The 16,858-nt window shown below is 43.1% G+C and overlaps 2 protein-coding genes across 19 annotated transcripts in view; one reads left to right on the forward strand and one right to left on the reverse strand.

Moving 5' to 3' along the window:
• HIBCH (3-hydroxyisobutyryl-CoA hydrolase) overlaps positions 1-1,943 on the forward strand; it is a 44,188-nt gene extending 42,245 nt beyond the window's left edge. For all 3 annotated transcript variants that reach the window (XM_048058497.2, XM_048058498.2, XM_013178646.3), the window contains one exon: positions 185-1,943. In XM_048058497.2, coding sequence (XP_047914454.1) covers positions 185-300 — 116 coding nt within the window. In that variant the 3' untranslated portion in view covers positions 301-1,943. The remainder of the gene's footprint in view (positions 1-184) is intronic.
• Positions 1,944-2,468: 525 nt separating this feature from the next.
• Positions 2,469-16,858, reverse strand: part of C6H2orf88 (chromosome 6 C2orf88 homolog) — a 32,565-nt gene continuing 18,175 nt past the window's right edge. For 8 of the 16 annotated variants that reach the window (XR_010832163.1, XR_010832164.1, XR_010832160.1 and 5 more), the window contains 5 exons: positions 15,310-15,525; positions 12,367-12,587; positions 10,355-10,428; positions 9,670-9,749; positions 6,105-6,270 (listed from right to left, as the gene is read on the reverse strand). Coding sequence is in view for 3 of the 16 variants with exons in the window: in XM_066999057.1 (XP_066855158.1) it covers positions 5,841-6,104 (264 nt within the window). In the remaining 13 variants the exon portion in view is untranslated. The other 8 variants (XM_066999057.1, XR_010832169.1, XR_010832165.1 and 5 more) reach the window with 8 other exon arrangements.

Raw genomic sequence — 16,858 nt, forward strand, 5'->3', positions numbered from 1 at the left:
CAGGTGATGAGAGTTTTGATGAGAGTAAAAGAGTACACGTTACAACTCCTGTCTTCTCTGGAGCAGACTGATTTTTCTTCCCCCCGTGTATTCACTGTAGTTGCCTACATCAATGCAATCTGAAGTCATCTTAATTAGCAAGCACTTACAAGCCATTTCTTTGTTTTTATACCCCACCTGACAGTGCTGATTGACAAAGACCAATCCCCCAGATGGAAGCCAGCTGCTTTAGAAGAAGTCAGCGATGAATTTGTGGACAATTGTTTTAAGCCACTGGGAAACAACGATCTCAAGTTGTAATGATCGAGTCCATTGACACCTTACACAAGTGCTTAATTTTGTGATATAAAAATGAATCGCAGTGTGGTAAAGCTTGACAAGACTTTTAGCTAGCCTGAGATTAGTAAGTCTGCTTTTTTTGTGATCAGGTACATTCTCTTTTCTTAAGCTACTGTAATGACAACATAATTATCTCTCGTATTAATAAGGGGAAAAATGACTTCAAGGCAAACTACTCTTCTTACTGCTGTTAGACAGTGATTAACTTTTTTTTTTTTTTTTTTGCATCAGCTGTTAGGAGGAACCATGCAGGGAGACAGCGTGGTGAAGGGATGACCTAATAAGCAAGAAGTCAGGAGACCTTGGTGTTCTTGGCTCTGTCAGTGAGCTGTTAACCAGGATTGTGCCTCAGGTTCTTCTCTATACAGCAAAACTAAAATATACTTACAGCTTTAAAATGGTCAACACTACAAAGGGAAATGTAAGACATGCCAAATTCATGATGCTAAGTGGTCTTTTAAATAAAAGATCAGACTGACATAGTATTAGCCTGAGAGCAAGGAATTGTTCTATTGATTTAACGTTTGGTCAGTATTCAGTCTTGCCACGTGATACAGACATTGTTTCCAACGTCATAATATTGCCAGAGGCTACAGCACGTTTCTGTTTGCTTGTCAAACCTTTTATTTTTTTTTTAATGCCATTGATTGAACTGCATAATGAGTTTTTTATGATTTCAAGCATTGCTAGAGCCTGTCCTGGTCTCACAGGCAAAGCAGTAACTGTCTCAGAACTTGTCTCAGTGCCAAGGAGAACATTTGCTGCTGCTGCAAATTTGAGCTCAGCCCTAATACCGCAGGGGGCTGGAGCTGAGCTGTATCAACCAGTCTGGGTTCACTTTCATTTATATCCATGAACATCCTGAACTGGAAGTGTCCCTGTCTGCTGGGTGGGAAACTTGTGAAAAGCAGTAGGAACTGATGATACAGAGCGGTGGAAAACAAAGTATCTGCTGCTACATAGATCCTGTAGTTCTTTAACACAACATAGCCTAGCAAGTGTATTTGTGGGCATCAACATCTAAACAGTTGGCAAAAAAACCCTCACTGTATGTTCAGTAAAGGTTGCTGGGTTGTGATGCTAACAACATTTACATATGTATGACATATATGTATGGTTATATATGACATAACCAGAGCCCCTTGATACAATTATAATCTTTTTTGGATAAAAATAATTTTTCTATTGTGTATGCAACACAGCTACAAATCTTTGTTCAGTGTTAAGACTGCACGCTTTTTTATGGCTAATCAAGTCAGTATCTGTTGCAACTTGTTTCTAGTTATAGACAGGTCACAAATACACAATTCTGGCTCTGAAGACCTAGGAAAGATGAACCACTGACATTAAAGGAACAAGACTTCGGTTCAACACAGTCAGTTATCAGCAGTGGGGAATTAAAAAAGGCAGAGCCACGGTGGAGTTCTCGACATTGGACAGGTTTTGATTCCAACAGTAATGGTCTGCGCTGGCTTCGGGCTCCTTCCTGCCCAGAAGCTGCTGCCTGGAAACGAAGTTCAGGAAATTCAAGCATCAAGGTGAACTTCTAGATTGAGGTGAGCAAAATCAAGAAAGGAAATGGCACTTGGCATTGTCACTAGATTCTGTAAGATAAAATTGGTAAAATTTCAGCTGCCATTTAATGTTACCCTGTACGTATTTGCTATGAGATAGTCCCTGAATTTATTTTCAAAAGTAGTTGAGAGGCTTCGTTAAAACCTTTAGGATAACTTCTGAAAATATGACTTGAATTTCTACCTCATTGGTGCTGTAAGGAATGTAAACCTCCCCCTTCTTTTTATTTTTTAATATTTTACATTCTTAAACAATGGCTATTTTTAATTTATTTAAACAAAATTGGTTCATTCCAATATTCTTGTACAAAACCAGCAATTGTCAGCTACTATAACAGAAAACAGAGCAATCCCCAGGGTTGTAGGGATCATGCCTTCTGTGCTTGGAAAGGACCTAAAACACTTTAGCAAAAGCATACTTCTGAATGAATAAACATCAACTTGCATGTTCATTTGCTTCCAAAATTTTTGTGAAGGGGAATTATCCCAAGCTCATGGTAACAAGACCTTGTCCAATCTGTGCATTTTTATCAAATAAAAGTCTTACAAGCAGAATGGTCATTTTAATTTTATTTGGTCCACAAGAAAATATTTTCCACAAAAAATATTGTAAAAATATATTGTAGTGTGTTTTATTTGGGAGTACCGATGTGCCGTATTACAGAAATGTCAATTTTATAAAGTTGTGCTGCAGTTAACATGTTTTAAACCATTATTAGGATATCAAGTCAGTCACATAGTACCCACTCAGACTATGCTTTTGTTCCATGGAGAAAGCAGAAAGCAAATGTATTTTAACTCCTAAATAGAAGTACGTGTTTTTTTTCCAAGTATGCCAGTCCGATACTGGAATGCCTTTATTACACAAAATCAAATCGAAGAATCGGTGGCAACTTAGCACAGAAAGTGGCTTTACAAGACCAGAGAATAATCTAATGATAAGTAGACAGATGGAATTTTATTTGGGTAAAGAAACCTTTATTTTTATTATTACTGTGTGTCACTATTGCATCTTTTAAATATACCACAGAATTCTGGGAAGAAATCTCCTTCAGTCTCTCCCAGCTGTAGCATCGAACAGATTTAATTATTTATTTTTACTAGGGCTAATGGCATTATTTACCAAGGACAGTTTCATGTAGAAGATTTATTTTCCTGGTGAGAAGCTGCCCTCCCTGTTTCCTGTAAGCTGCTTTGTTCTCCACGTGCTGTGAGCTCTCCCTGCAGCGTCAGGCACAAGCCAGCAGGACTAGCACTTCAGGCCGTACTGGAGCTGCTGTAGTCTTCAAGCACGCGTTGAGGGAAGACGAGCTTTGTGGCTGCGGGTGAGCGACTGATGCAGACACAACCAGCACCACGCCATCCTTCCAGTGGCTGCCTGGGTAAGCTGCACAGCTGCCGCACGGCCCGCACACCAGCTGGGAGCTCACGGTCACACATGCTTCATGACACCCAGGTGACTTCTCCTTTGGGGACACGTTGAGGATTTATCAGTATGGATGCTACAACTTTCCTGTAGGCTACTTTACCTTCCATTTCTGCCTGCTGTTGGGCCCTGCAGCAGCAGCCTTGCAGTGGAGGAGCTGCAGAAAAGTGCTGTGTGCTATGGCTACCCCCAAAGAAAAGGCTCCAGATGCTGCAGCAGTGAGCCCTGCAGCACCCAGCTCCCCGTGGCAGCCACTGGGGTACGTGTGCACGGGCCAAGGCAGATCGTACCTAAATCTTGCAAGTGCATTTAGGTGAGTAAATTTTTCTGATGCTCATCTATATCCACCTAGCTGACAAACAACGTCTGGGGAGTTGGGGCCGTTTATTTTTCATTTAATTACTGTCTTCAGCACATTAGCTCTTGAGTTAACACTAATGTTGCAAAAAGGTTAGCTTTTTTGTAATAAAGCTTTCTTTTAGCTATATAAGAAACATTAATACTCTGTTTAAGCGGTATCAAATTAACATATACTGATCAAATCAGTGTTTTGTTTTTGCTTTTTAATTCACTCTTGCATCTAGCTTGGAGCTTTTTTAGATATGGCAAACATAAGTTATGATTCAGCGTTCTACATGCTTTAGAGCTTAAAGGAACACCACTGTTAGCAGTAGAATTTAAATGAGCCATACTGCCTTCTTTACATACGACTTCAAAGAAGATGACATTACAACATAAGCGGATTCTTTCCCTTTTTCAGCAAAAGCCTGAGAACAGTTTCATGAGCAGGGTCTAGTCTGGTCAGTGTGAATTCATGGCAGTCTTGTGCTGGGTTACAAAGAAGTATTTTTTGCCACTTACTCCTGATACAACCACTTCCCCACTAAATGAACTTCAAGTAATGAAGTTTGTGTCACAAAGTTTGGAAAATAGCCGCGTCCCCTCTCAGGTCACATGTGAGAATAAGCTAAAAATAACCATTGAAACGGACCTCTTTCTGCTTGCTTACCATTGCCTGAAAATCATACTTTGTACCAGTTACTAGAACTATGTGTACCTTTTAAAAATAGTAACAGTTTTTGCCAGTATGGAAAGCATTTTTTTTTTCTTATAAAATGACAACATAAAATGGAAAGCACTTTGATCTAGGAAAAATCTACGTCTGTTAAATTGGCTGTAACAGAAAAAGGTGCAAACAGGTGCTAAAAAAAAAAGCAAGCTTCTTACAAGGCATGTGCTTTGTATAAAATGTCAGCAACACTGGAGGTTTAAATGACTAATTTACCTCCTCCTCAGTACATCAAATCCCAGTTATGAGTGCAGTAGGTCAGGCTTCAAGTCCTGGAGAGGCAGGGTGCAGCGTGAGAACTCGAGCTCAATAAAATCGCTAAAGAATGTAGTAGCCCTTTAGCGTTGGGCCTAAGGCTTATTCACTAGCTCAGTTCTCTGCTCAGGCTTGAGGTTGCTGTAGTTTGTATTTGCATCATCAAATGGTTTTATCAGTGGGTACGTGATGAGTCTGCAGGAGCTGAAGGAATGCATACTGTGCCCAGGGCGTTACATTAGAGTGAAATTTCAGTGTAATGCCACCATAGTCCCATGAAATAAATGCTCCTAAAACATTGCTACACCAAAAACCCACAACAAAACAAAACAAAACACAATAAACAATACAAACAAACAAAGCAAAACAAAACCCCAGCGTTGTAACAAAAAAAAGTAAACAGCTTTGGTTTGAACACAGTGATGAGATGTTAAACTGTCTTGCTGTGGGATTCTAGAGAATAGACTTCATGCATGTACAGAAGCCAGAGCATCTGTTAACTTAATTATAATGCACTGTTTATCAATATTGTAACGTTTCTCACTGGTTCTATTCAGAATGGAAGTTGAGAAGTATCATAATCCATATGGTTCCCTGAATACTATTTGGTTTTATAAAATGCTTCTTATCACCTTCATTATTTTGTGGTTTACAGGCTTAGTCTGGTCAAAGAATCAAAAGTAAAATTTACAACAGCAGTTATCTTTGCTACATAGAAGAACCTGGTTTCACTTTAGCAGAACACAAACAAATTTGCCAAGCATACGGTCCTTACTTTCACCTACAAACAGGCCATACTTTTTTTATGCAGTACATAAAAATAATCCGGGCTTTGTTCTTAAGCATCTTTGGGGGCCTCTGTGGCAGTACTTGTTCAGCTGCAAGGCAGCTGCATTATTTTCCTCCTCTTTTTTTAAGACTTACTTCAGATCACACTCAACATGAAGACAGACTACACTCAACTTACGGCTGATAACAAATAACACTTGATTAAGAGATTTTAGTGTAATCCAAGTAGTTTCTTAGCAATATAGATTAAAAGGCATTTTTTCCAGCCTCTCCTTGCAAATGCATTCAGCTAGTGGCAGTATGCTCAAGTCACAGCTGATTTTACTTTATTTGCACTAGTACCGAATAAAACTGCTCAGCAGACAGGACACGCACTGTGAACGAAGGCTCAGGGCACATCGCTCTCGATAAAGGGAATGTCGCTGTATTTGCTTTCCGTCACTGCCCACTGTTTCACCGCCTGATCAAGAATCTCATGGGAGAGACGGTGTGCATAGTCCAGCACTATGGTGCTCGATGGACCTTTCTCGTCCACCATCACTGCTATCAGTGATGATTTCTCCCCAGTGCATCCTTCGTTACCTTCCCTGCTCCCTTCAACCAGGATGGCGTTTGAACCCGGAAAGGCATCCTTGGATTTGATGCATCCCATGGTACATTTGAAAATGCAGCTGCAAAATTCAGTTCAACGGCATGTTTTGGTAACCTGGAAATGGTTTCCTCGTTTGTTGCACAGTGTTGCTGCTTCTCGCCAGCAGCTGCAGTTGTTTCGGAGGAACAGAATATCTCCTTTAGTGCTTCTTTACTTCTGGAGAAATCTGTCAAAACAGTGTTTCATGTAAATGAAATATACAGCTTACCATTCTCAGTGAGCTCAAAGGAAAGCTGGATTTGCTACAGAAGCTTGTAGAACCAACTGCGCGCGGCACGCATAAAACGTTTTGTTTATCAGTAACATCCATCTACTACAATTATTAGGCAAAGTCTGACTTGAATTCAAGATGCCCTTTAGTGCAATTCCCAGTATGTGGTATGAACTAGTAAACCATATATAATGGTCTGTATGCAATATAAATGCAAAGATCTAGGGAAAAAGAAGTTTCTTCCAAACAGATTACACAGTGCTATTTTCCTCAATCAGTAAACAAATACCATTTAACTCCAGAGACTGCTGCTGTTCAAAAAAGTGAAAACAAACAACCCCCCCCCCCCCACTGACAAAAGCATCACGCAACAACACCTAACGAGACTCAGGTTACTTAAAATGCAGGGAGATATGCTCAGCTTCAAGAACAAGTGCTCTACAAAGCACCTGACCTCCAGATGTGGTTCACAAGAACTTGCTAATAGAAGTTTCTACTTTTTTCTCCTTTCTCAACACATGAGAGGGTCCTGTTGTCAAACTCATCAAGACTCAGAACTGTTTCCTCCCCAGTTCTGCTTCATGTTTTCTGTTTACTAGCCTGCAGAGCTGGTGCTCAGGCTACTTTCCGTATGCAGGCAAAGCAGAATTCATGCTACGCCTGACTGTGCTTGGCATGAGCGTACCCGCTTCCCAGAGTTAAGAGACTGCCAGCCAAAATAAAGACTGTGCTGCACAGAAACCAACTGTTCCCTACAGCTTCACACGATGACGTTGTACTAAGGTCAGCCAAAGTTAAACATTTTTTGTAAATAGCCTTTGAAAACGTAATTATGGCAAAGATGCAAAGCCTTGTTTATTTAATTTACTGGGGGAAATAGAGGCTCCAAGCCGGTAAGCTGATCACAGGCACATATTTGCAGAGGAAATCCATTTGCAGGCAGGCAGTCCTCACAGGTAGAACAGGGCTTCCCCAGCCCAGCAGCTGACTCATGAGAGTCAGGTTCCTGGTGACAAGCTTCCCTCCTCCTCCTGCTAGTTCTTGAACACATCCCTACCTCTTCAGGAAAGAGGATGTGAAACTGGAGCCCAGCACTCGGAAGCAGTGGGTGGCATTCCTGGCAGAAACTCAGACCTGAAGGGCTCCTGAAGCCACAAGGTAGGTACAAACATTTTTGTGTCATCTGCTCAGTATCAGAACATCTCAGCATTTTAGAAAAATGTTTGTAAATCACTCTAATAAAATTCTGTAAGTTTCTATTGTCCATAATGACATGATGCAACATATGCCAGACCCTGCCACTAGCTTTGGTAGTTTCACCCAACACAGAAGAGAGCTAAACTATTGGGGAGATTTTTATTTTAAGAACTTGCTATTAAATGAACACAAAGAAGGATTCTCTTAACTGCACAAGAAACCATATATATCCCTCGGGAGATTTATTAAAAAAAAAAACAACAAACAAACGTGAGGCTCATACCTATGTTTTTCAACTACATGTATTAATGAAACTTACCATGCTTACAGACCAGAGGCCAAGGAGATGTCTGAATGCAATTCAGACTTCTGAATAATTCAAAACATTTTAATAGTTTTTTCTTGCACACATCTAATTTCAATATTTATCATTAATAAAACATTAATAAAATAATTTCCTTGCCTTTTCCTTGCCTTTCTGGACAAATACATATCTCAAATGATCTACTATGGTACAGAATCACCAACAGCACTGCTAATACCTGAAAGCTGCAATCTTTATCCAGTCAAGGTAATTCACAAGCTTCATGTGTGGTACACAGCCTGCCCTTCTCATTACACTACCGGTGACAGTCAGAAGTTTCAGGTTAGATCTCATGACCTCCTTAGTCTTAGCCAGAACTATAAATATTATAGATACAAACCTCAGCTTCTCCTACCATATTTTGAATAGTGTTCAGATGTTCTATGCCACAGTTGATATACCAATGTATTTTTGTCAGTTTCATCTCAACATTTTATCTAACGACCATCTGAATTTGGATTTTTTAATCTAAGGTTGGAGCCAAATTCTTTTCTATGTTACCATTTTTGGGCACTTTTCAGAGGGGTTTTAGTTCATGTTTTATCGTGTTAAGACGTTTTGCTCCTACAACTTCGGAGATTTCCTTTCCCCTTTTTAAGGGACAACAGATGAGTTAGCATCTAGTAGAAGGATGGAGGTAATGAGAATAGAAGGAGGACAAACATCTCCTAAAACAGGCAAAAAGAAAGGCTAGCATCTTCCTCTCAAGGATTTACCTCTGTTCCCACCTTCTTACCTCTGCCTTTTCATTTGTGCTCACTCAAATGTTGGTGTGACTGTCCTGTGCAGAGAAAGGGGTGGGCTGGAAAACTGCTGGATAGCAAGACATGCAAGACAACTAAATTGCTTCAAATTGATTAGTAGTTAGGCTTAATGCAAAGTTATTGACCCTAGTTTCAATTCTAGACTGTTGCTCGTTTCATTATTTATAGAGTGCAGTCCTTACCAAGTCGGTGTAGAATGTTTTATAGTTTGCCTGCTCTATTTGAGTTAATAATTGTTGGCACATAAATGATCGTACATGAAGTTGCCCTCAATCTTCTGTTTTCCTTTTTTTCTGACAACTGTTGCTTGCGCATATGGGATAAAGCACTGTTTAAATCCTCCCTACCTAACTCATCTCCAGAGTGCTAAGTTATGACCTGGAGTTTAACATGCCTAGCTTTTTGCTCAAAACTCACTTTTTTTTTTTGGGCGGGAGGAGGAAGGGAGGGGTGCCAAGAGTTCATTTTACTCCTGGCACAATGCTTTATTCAACAACTGCTCAAGGCAACACTGTCAGATAAGAATCTGTGTCAGCATCCAAGCTGTAACCTGTTGTCAGGTGCATTTCAGGAACCACTGCATAGATGGTTCAAGGCTCAGGCCAAAACCTCTGTGGGCGTAGCTGCTCGCTGGACACGCTTTTGTGCTCAGCTCAGGCAGAATTTGGTGTGCTGCCATCTGTTCTGTTCCACTCTTAACCAGGAGTTAAAGCAGCAGCATTACAAGTCTTAACAGATATTCTCTTTTTAAAGACCAATTTTACAGTAAGTGAAATATATTTTTCAGACAAGCTAAATCAACAAGTTCTTGTGCTCAATTTGGGTGGACATGTAGTCGATAAGCTTTTAAATACCTCATTTAACTTCAATTCTATACACACTCTGCGTTGTTTCTAAAAGGGTCCTGAAAACGTATCCCTGGAATTTCAAGTTCAGGTGTTGTTTCACCTGTTACTTAACTATACGTCCATGCACGGTGGCAATACAAAGACAGAAAATATTGAGGGAGCTGCACCATGCTGAACTCACCTTGCATGAGAGGGCCAAGCAGTCTCTTTGCCAGCCTTCTTAAGTGTTTCCTGCCAAGCTAAGTCCATTTCTAATCACTGCTGAAGAAAATAAAACAGTATTAAAAAGATGCCTGCAGTTTCCTGCCGTACAAAATACAGAAAGAGGGGGGAACAGGATGGGAGACATTAATAGCATAACTGCAGTTTTATTTAGATAAATAAAGATGTTTTAGCATTAAAATCATCAATACAAAATTACAAAAGGATAAATGTGAACTATCCAAAAACAAGAATTTCGTTTCTCTCTCTGGAATATGTTTACATGTGACAAAGAGAGGCCTAAAAGAAAGCTTTCCTGACATGCAGCATCTGTAGCTATCACAGGCAAATAGGTTCCTGCTACTATGTCAATGGTTTCCATCAGTAAGACCTTTGAAGAATCTCTGTGAAGACCAGTACTACACTGCAATGAATCGCTTTCTCTAACGCTCTCAATTTTAGCTGTCAGCTGATTAAAAATAAGTCATACTTTTCAAGATAGCTCAGCGTAGCCTTGCCCAGTTGGACACAGTGGGTAATTTCTGCCCTAACGGAACCAGGCTCCTCACTTCCCAAACTTGTAGGTTCCAACGTGAATCCCTGTAACGCGGAGGCATTTAGCTTCTTCCTCGATGCCTATGAGGGAAGCTCAGTGTGCTACTTACCAGTAATGCATCTGCTTTTAACAAATCATCCCCCTTGTCCCCAGTACAGCACAGACAGCTTCACGGCTGGGACTCTGCAAAGGGAATTGATAAAACTTAGCACTTAGGAAGGTGTCAACGTTGTGTATTGTCGCAAAGCTAGACGAATCTCTAAGTGCTCTCCATGCAGAACTCTGCTTGCCTGCTCACCCCCAGTGTTTGACTTTGTCAAATGCAAAAGGATGATGCAGCACTTCAGAAATTACACCGAGTGAGAGGCTGCAGCAATGTACGTCCAGTACCTAGCCCTGGGCATGCAGTGGGGCCACTGCTTGGGTAAGGGGCTCCTGTCCCACTCGCAGGATGTCAGCCCTCTTCCCCCTACCACAGCAAGTCCAGGTAGGGACAGTTTCGGCTGGGCTGTAGGAAGGGTATTATGTCAAGCATCTGGAGTGCCCCATCTTGTGTCTAATCTTAAAAGTCCTCTCTGATTTTCTCCATCTCCGAGAGAGATGCCGAGACCTGGAACATTTATCATCCAAGCACAAAGGGAGAACGGTCAGACAATCACAGTGCTGTCATTACCAGGGGAATTGTATTACTCTGTTGTAATAAAGCCAGCTAAACTGAAGCCTCTTGCTTTCTTGGACTATGAAAAAGCAGCAGCACAGTTTTCTGGGCTGTTGGAGAGAGGAGGAGTTTGAAATTTTTTATAATATTGATGTTGCAGAATAGGGATAGAAATGTTATTAACGGTTCAGCACAAGTTCTCCCTACTGTCCATAGCAAAAACTAGCAACGGGGCCTCCAAAACTACCCACAAAATATACATTGCAGAAATACCCAACCAGTGGTTATGCATGCTAGCTAGATGTGCAGCTAGCCTTAACAGAATTTCTCAGCCTTTGAAAAATAGCATATATTTTTTTCTTCTAAAAAACATCTGAAAAATTAAACACAAAGGGAACAAAATTTCCCTATATTTCCACTGAGATTACAAACTTCTCTCAGACTTATGTGGGAAACATGCCAGACAAGCACACCACAAGGAAATTCAGACCCACCCACGCTGAATGACAGGTGACCTAACGTATTAACAAGCAGAGGTAAACCAAGCAGCACTTGGGGCACCCAGACCTCTGGGCTGCACCTTAGCACATTAAATATTTACGTCCTCCCTGCAATAGCAGAGAGGAGCAGAAACCCAGCACATCCTAGGGCTGCCTTCCCTCTCCCTAGCAAGGTGCGGTGTCAGGCACGAGGGCACACGACGGGTATTCCCAACAGCTACGGCACCCAAGTGGCAGAGGGACGAAATCATGCACTTAGTGCGCAGCACCCCCGCCAGCGCCGTACGATTCAGAGGCTCCCCCGGGCAGAGCAGCCCCAGGCAGGGGCTCCCAAAACGCTCCAGCCCAGCAGGTTTACATTTCTGCCTCTCCTTAACATCCAGCTTTCTGCAAATCCTACAGAGCAGATGCATGGACACGCGTTTATGAGGAAGTCTCTTTCTAATCACAGGAGAAGAAAGTTAAAATGCTATTTTAAGATGATTCCCAAGACTCAGCTACCTCAGGCAATCACTGAAATACCCAAATACACCAAAACAACCCAGGCAATGACAAGCAAGCACAGAGCCTCATCCCTCACAGGGCTGTTCCCTCTCCCTGGTGTTGCTTGCTGCTGACAAGAGATAAGAGCTGCAGATTGGAGGGGCTGGATGCAGGAGATGCAAACAATCGCTGTGCCGGCAGGATTAGAGCGTCAGTGAAAGTCTCCTGGCTATCTCACAGCACATGCTGGAATTTTAAAGCCTCCCTCCCTGGCTAGAACCGATTAACTTCTGCGGGCTTCTAAGCCAGCTTGTAGCTGACTGGGGCAGCAGCACAGGACTGGGTAGCACTTTTCTTTCAGTCTTTCCTTCCAGGGTTAGGCATGACCACTAGCTCGGTTAAAACGGCTTTTCAATAAGAAGATGGTTGGTGCAGCAAGCAAAGGTGAAGCAAGGAACCTTTACATCAAAATAGCAATACCTCAGAAAACAGTCGTGCCATTAGGTCCAGTCCTCAGCAGTCAGACAGTTTGTTTCCATCCAGGAAACAGTCTTGTTAGAAGCTAAGATCGCCACGTGCTTGGTAGCTCTGTCATTTCATGAAAGTAGAAGTGTGCCCCAGTCAGCCTGTCCTGAAATCCTCCCTCCTGCCTTCAGCACAGCAGTTTGTCTGCCAGGACTGCATTCAGCTTGGAGAGCAGCCTGAAGAGAAGAGGTGAAGAGGATGCTGAAAACTCCTTACACGATCTGCTCTCGTTTAGCTTAGCTGCTGCCCATGCAACCGTAGGTACTACTGCTTCTGTCAGAACGTGGAGAAAACACGTCCAATGCACTCACTCTGCTTGGCTTTTCAACGCCTGGTGGTTTTGCCCCCCAGGATACAAGCAAGCAGGCACTCATCAGTGCTGGTACAGCCTCTCTGACAGACCACGGGCAAGGGAGAGTCATTGACTCACCATCCCCTACACAAGAACAAGCACGCGGTGCCTGATATTTATCAAAACTTGCTTTCTCAATGAATATGACCAGACCAAATGGAGTTTCCTTATCAAGCAAATCTTCAGAGTGAGGCTGTAAAAGAAAGGGATGAAGGACTCGAAGATGCTGAGCTGCTCAGAAGCTCCACCTGCAGGAAGTGTAGCCAAAACTGAAGGAACCCAACCACAGAAATTACAGAGGAAAGCCTTGCTTCAGAGGGAGGAAGAGCTAATGGTCATGGAGGAGACCTGAAACTCCCTAAGAACCCAGACCCAAATCCCAAACGGTGCTCAAAGACATAGCAAATGGATATAGAGTGTTTACCCCAGACCTGCAGCAGTTTCCTTGCCCTGAGCGACCTGGAAAGATACGGATACTGTCTCAACACCTTTCTCAGCAAAGGCCAGAGAATCGCAACCACCTGCCCCAGGATGCCACTGGTGGGTTCCAGCGCTCACAGCAGCTACTGTCAAGGCTACACTGAGGAATGTGCCCAAACACCAAGCTGCTCAGCTTGGGCTACGACTGAGGACCTACGAAGCCTGCTCCTGCCCTCCCCAGGTGCCAGGCAAGGACAGCCTGCTGCAGACAACGACCGGGGACGCCAAGATCCTGGGGAGCGAGGGAGCCCCTCCTGCTGTTGTCAGTGGCTCCTGGCAGCGCGAACCGGTGAGCCCCTTCCTTCCCGCAGGTATCTCACCCTGACGGGCTCACCTTTACCCTGCAGCTCGTGCCACCAGGCTCAGCCGCCAGCACAGGACCCGAAAGGCAGGAGCACGGGAGGGACTGCCCGGGGGGCACAGGGGAAGGGGCGACCGGCAGGGAAGAAAGGCGGGGGGGCTTTTTAATTTAATTGCCCCACGTAGAGATGTGCCGGGGGCTCCCACCCCCCGAGCACCCCCCCTGCCTCCCTCCTCCTCTCGCGGGGCGCCCACCCCGCGGTCCCCCCGTCCCCTCTCCCCCCGACACGTACCGGCGGCACCGGGGCTGCTCCCTCCGGGCGCGGGGCGGCGGCGGGGCCCCGCCTGCAGCCGGCGGCGGGCGGAGGCGGCGCGGCTCCGCCTCACACGGGCGGGCTGGGACGGGGCCGCCCCCCCCCCGGTGTCCCCGGCACTCTCCCGGGTGTCCCCGGCTCCCTCCCCGGCCCTAAGGGTCGCGGGGACCCGCGAAGGAGAGCCCCGGCCCCGCGGAAGGTGCCCGGTGCAGCTGGAGGATGCGGGGCTCCGGCGTTTCTGCACAGGGCGAAACGAAGGTGGTGCGGTCTGAAAAGCGGCCGTGTGGGTTCTGAAGAGCTGAATAATAAAGTTCTCGTCAGCCAAAGCCTCCTATTCACCAAAAAGATGTACAGCTTTACCTGACGTGGCTGGGCTGCCTTGCACTAAGGTACAGTGTGAGAATCAAACCCATGTCACAAAATGGGGCTGCTTCACTGCAACAGCCCATTTTACATCAGAGAATCATTAAGGTTGCAAAAGACCTCCAGGATCATCTGGTCCAACCATCACCCTACCACCAATGTCACCCACTAAACCATGTCCCTGAGCACCACGTCCAACCTCTCCTTGAACGGTGACTCCACCACCTCCCTGGGCAACCCGTCCCAACGCCTGGCTGCTCTTTCTGAGAAGAAATGTCTCCTCATTTCCAACCTGAACCTCCCCTGGCACAACTTGAGGCCATTCCCTCTAGTCCTATCGCTAGTTACCTGTGAGAAGAGGCCGACCCCCAGCTCCCCACACCTTCCTTGCGGGGAGCTGTAGAGAGCAATAATACGCTATGTAGCGTGCATAGTTAAAAGGAGGCTATTTTAATTAAAATGTTGTTGATGGAAAAATGTTCCGGCTATAGATTTTTCTTTTTCCTGAGTCTCTTTTATATTATGCATTGCTTTTACATTCTGCATGCAAGTGTGATTTACCAAAGCACTTACTTTCTTAAAACTAGTATTTCTTAAAATACTTTCATGATGTTTGCAATCACATTGATTAAAAGTAGGAACAAGTGCAATCGGAGTAAGCCTGAGCACAGGCCACAGAAATTGCTCAGTGCTGCCCTAGTTTTCAACCCTGTTACTACCAAAAGTACATCACAGTGGCAATTGCACGTTTGCTCCAAACCTTAGGGCACAACATTGATTTCTAGATCAGGATTATTTTTGGAATGTCCCATCCTCCTGCTCTCAGATATGGTTCAACAGTTTCAAACTTTGAATAAAGAATACAAATGTAAACCCTAATTGTACTTTCCTGCATGAAGATACCTCTAACATTAAAAACATAATACATAACCCACTGCTATAAATTTGATGCTTCTTTTTTGTTGTTACTTAACATGCGCATACTGGTATAGCTGAAATGAGAAAAACAGCACAAGCCAGCAGCGTATTCACTGAGCTTCACGTACATTATAATGAATCCTCAGCACTGTGTGAGAATAGCTGACTTACCATCAGTCTCCTCTGTGACCGTGATGAAATACTTGGGGAAAGACCTGTTCTTTTCCAAAACATGTGTGAAACACCCCAGACAGCAGTAGAACTTGAAGCACGTGCTCGGTTTTACGTATGTACTCACACTTCCACATAGGCATCGGTGTCTTTGGGGCTCAGGGCTGAGCTGCAGTGATTCATAATCTTACCAAGTCTCCAGCAGAAACACCTGTGCTAAAACATTTGGAACTATTCAAATCACCACGTTTGCAAACTTTTCTGTAAAGAAACAACATTATTTACTTAGAACTTTTCTGGATACTTATAAATGTGCTAAAAAGTTAATTACGACTATGTTAAACTATAAAGGTGGTGTGCCTCCACCAAATGAGATACAATGTGTGGGTATTAAATACAGGTGCTAATATGGGAGAAAACAACTGTCAGCAATAAAAACTGAAGAAACCAGAAGAGGGGTTATAAACTAAATTATATGTTTCTATACAGCACAGTTTTTTAGTCAACTGAATGTAATAGATGTTAGATACTTCTGTTTCCACAAGTGTTAGCTGATAATCTAGAAATTAATAGAAAGTTTGGGAAGTCTGTCTAGAACAATCTTAGGAATCTTTAAAAAAACAAAACGGGTATTGGTTGTTTAAGAAATCCTGTAATATTTTAAAGAAATTATATCATACCACATCTCATTGAAATACTGTTCAAAAGCCCACAGTAAGAAAACGTTGGTGTTTTTTGTGGAACAGGGATGACAAAGTTTCCCAAAAAACATTAAGTGGGAAAGAGGAAGCTTTTGTCCTCTGTTTTCTGTAATATAAGCCCTGAAAATGCTTTCCTTACTTCTGCTTCCCAGTCAGAAACTTGATGCCTGATTGAAATAAACCTCATCCATTCTCCATCATTTTCACACATCTCCCAGCTTCTACCAATGCTTAGCAGTTTTACCAATAAGCATTGATAAGACAGTACATATTTAGAACCGAAAAGCATAGCTATCTGGTTTAGGTTCTGTCTTTTGTAGCACTGTTACAATACGTGGCTTATATATGATGAGATAAAACCAAGACTGGAGTCTGGCCTAAGGGAGAAGACTTTAGGACAAAAGGTTGACGCCAAACAGTTTATTACATATAGGGCATTAAATCTGCGAGAGAAAGTCAGGGATTCATTGACAGTTGGATTATTAGTCACACCAGATAAAAGTGCTTAGTGGGTTGAGATACTTTTGTAATGTAGAACCTCATTTTATATGCACCATATGCTCCAGAAGCATAAGTAAAAGAAAAATTGCTTTCAAGAGAAAAGAAAACAACAAATTACTGAAAATTCAAGACTGTTTTGCAAGTATCTTGTGACTCATGCTAAGCAGTTTCACCATACTGGATTCTCTCAGATTGTTCTAAAACTCGAAGACAATTATATTGCAAAAACCTAATGCTTTCCGAATGCTCTTGGGGCTTTTCACAAGGGGTAACTGTGCTGGAATTCAGAGGAAGCCAAGAAGTTTTACAGAAATACTTCTGAGTATTAATTGTCATTCAAAATAAAA

The sequence above is a fragment of the Anser cygnoides genome, chromosome 6, assembly GCF_040182565.1.
Source record: "Anser cygnoides isolate HZ-2024a breed goose chromosome 6, Taihu_goose_T2T_genome, whole genome shotgun sequence".
In the NCBI taxonomy this organism is placed as follows: Eukaryota; Metazoa; Chordata; class Aves; order Anseriformes; family Anatidae; genus Anser; species Anser cygnoides.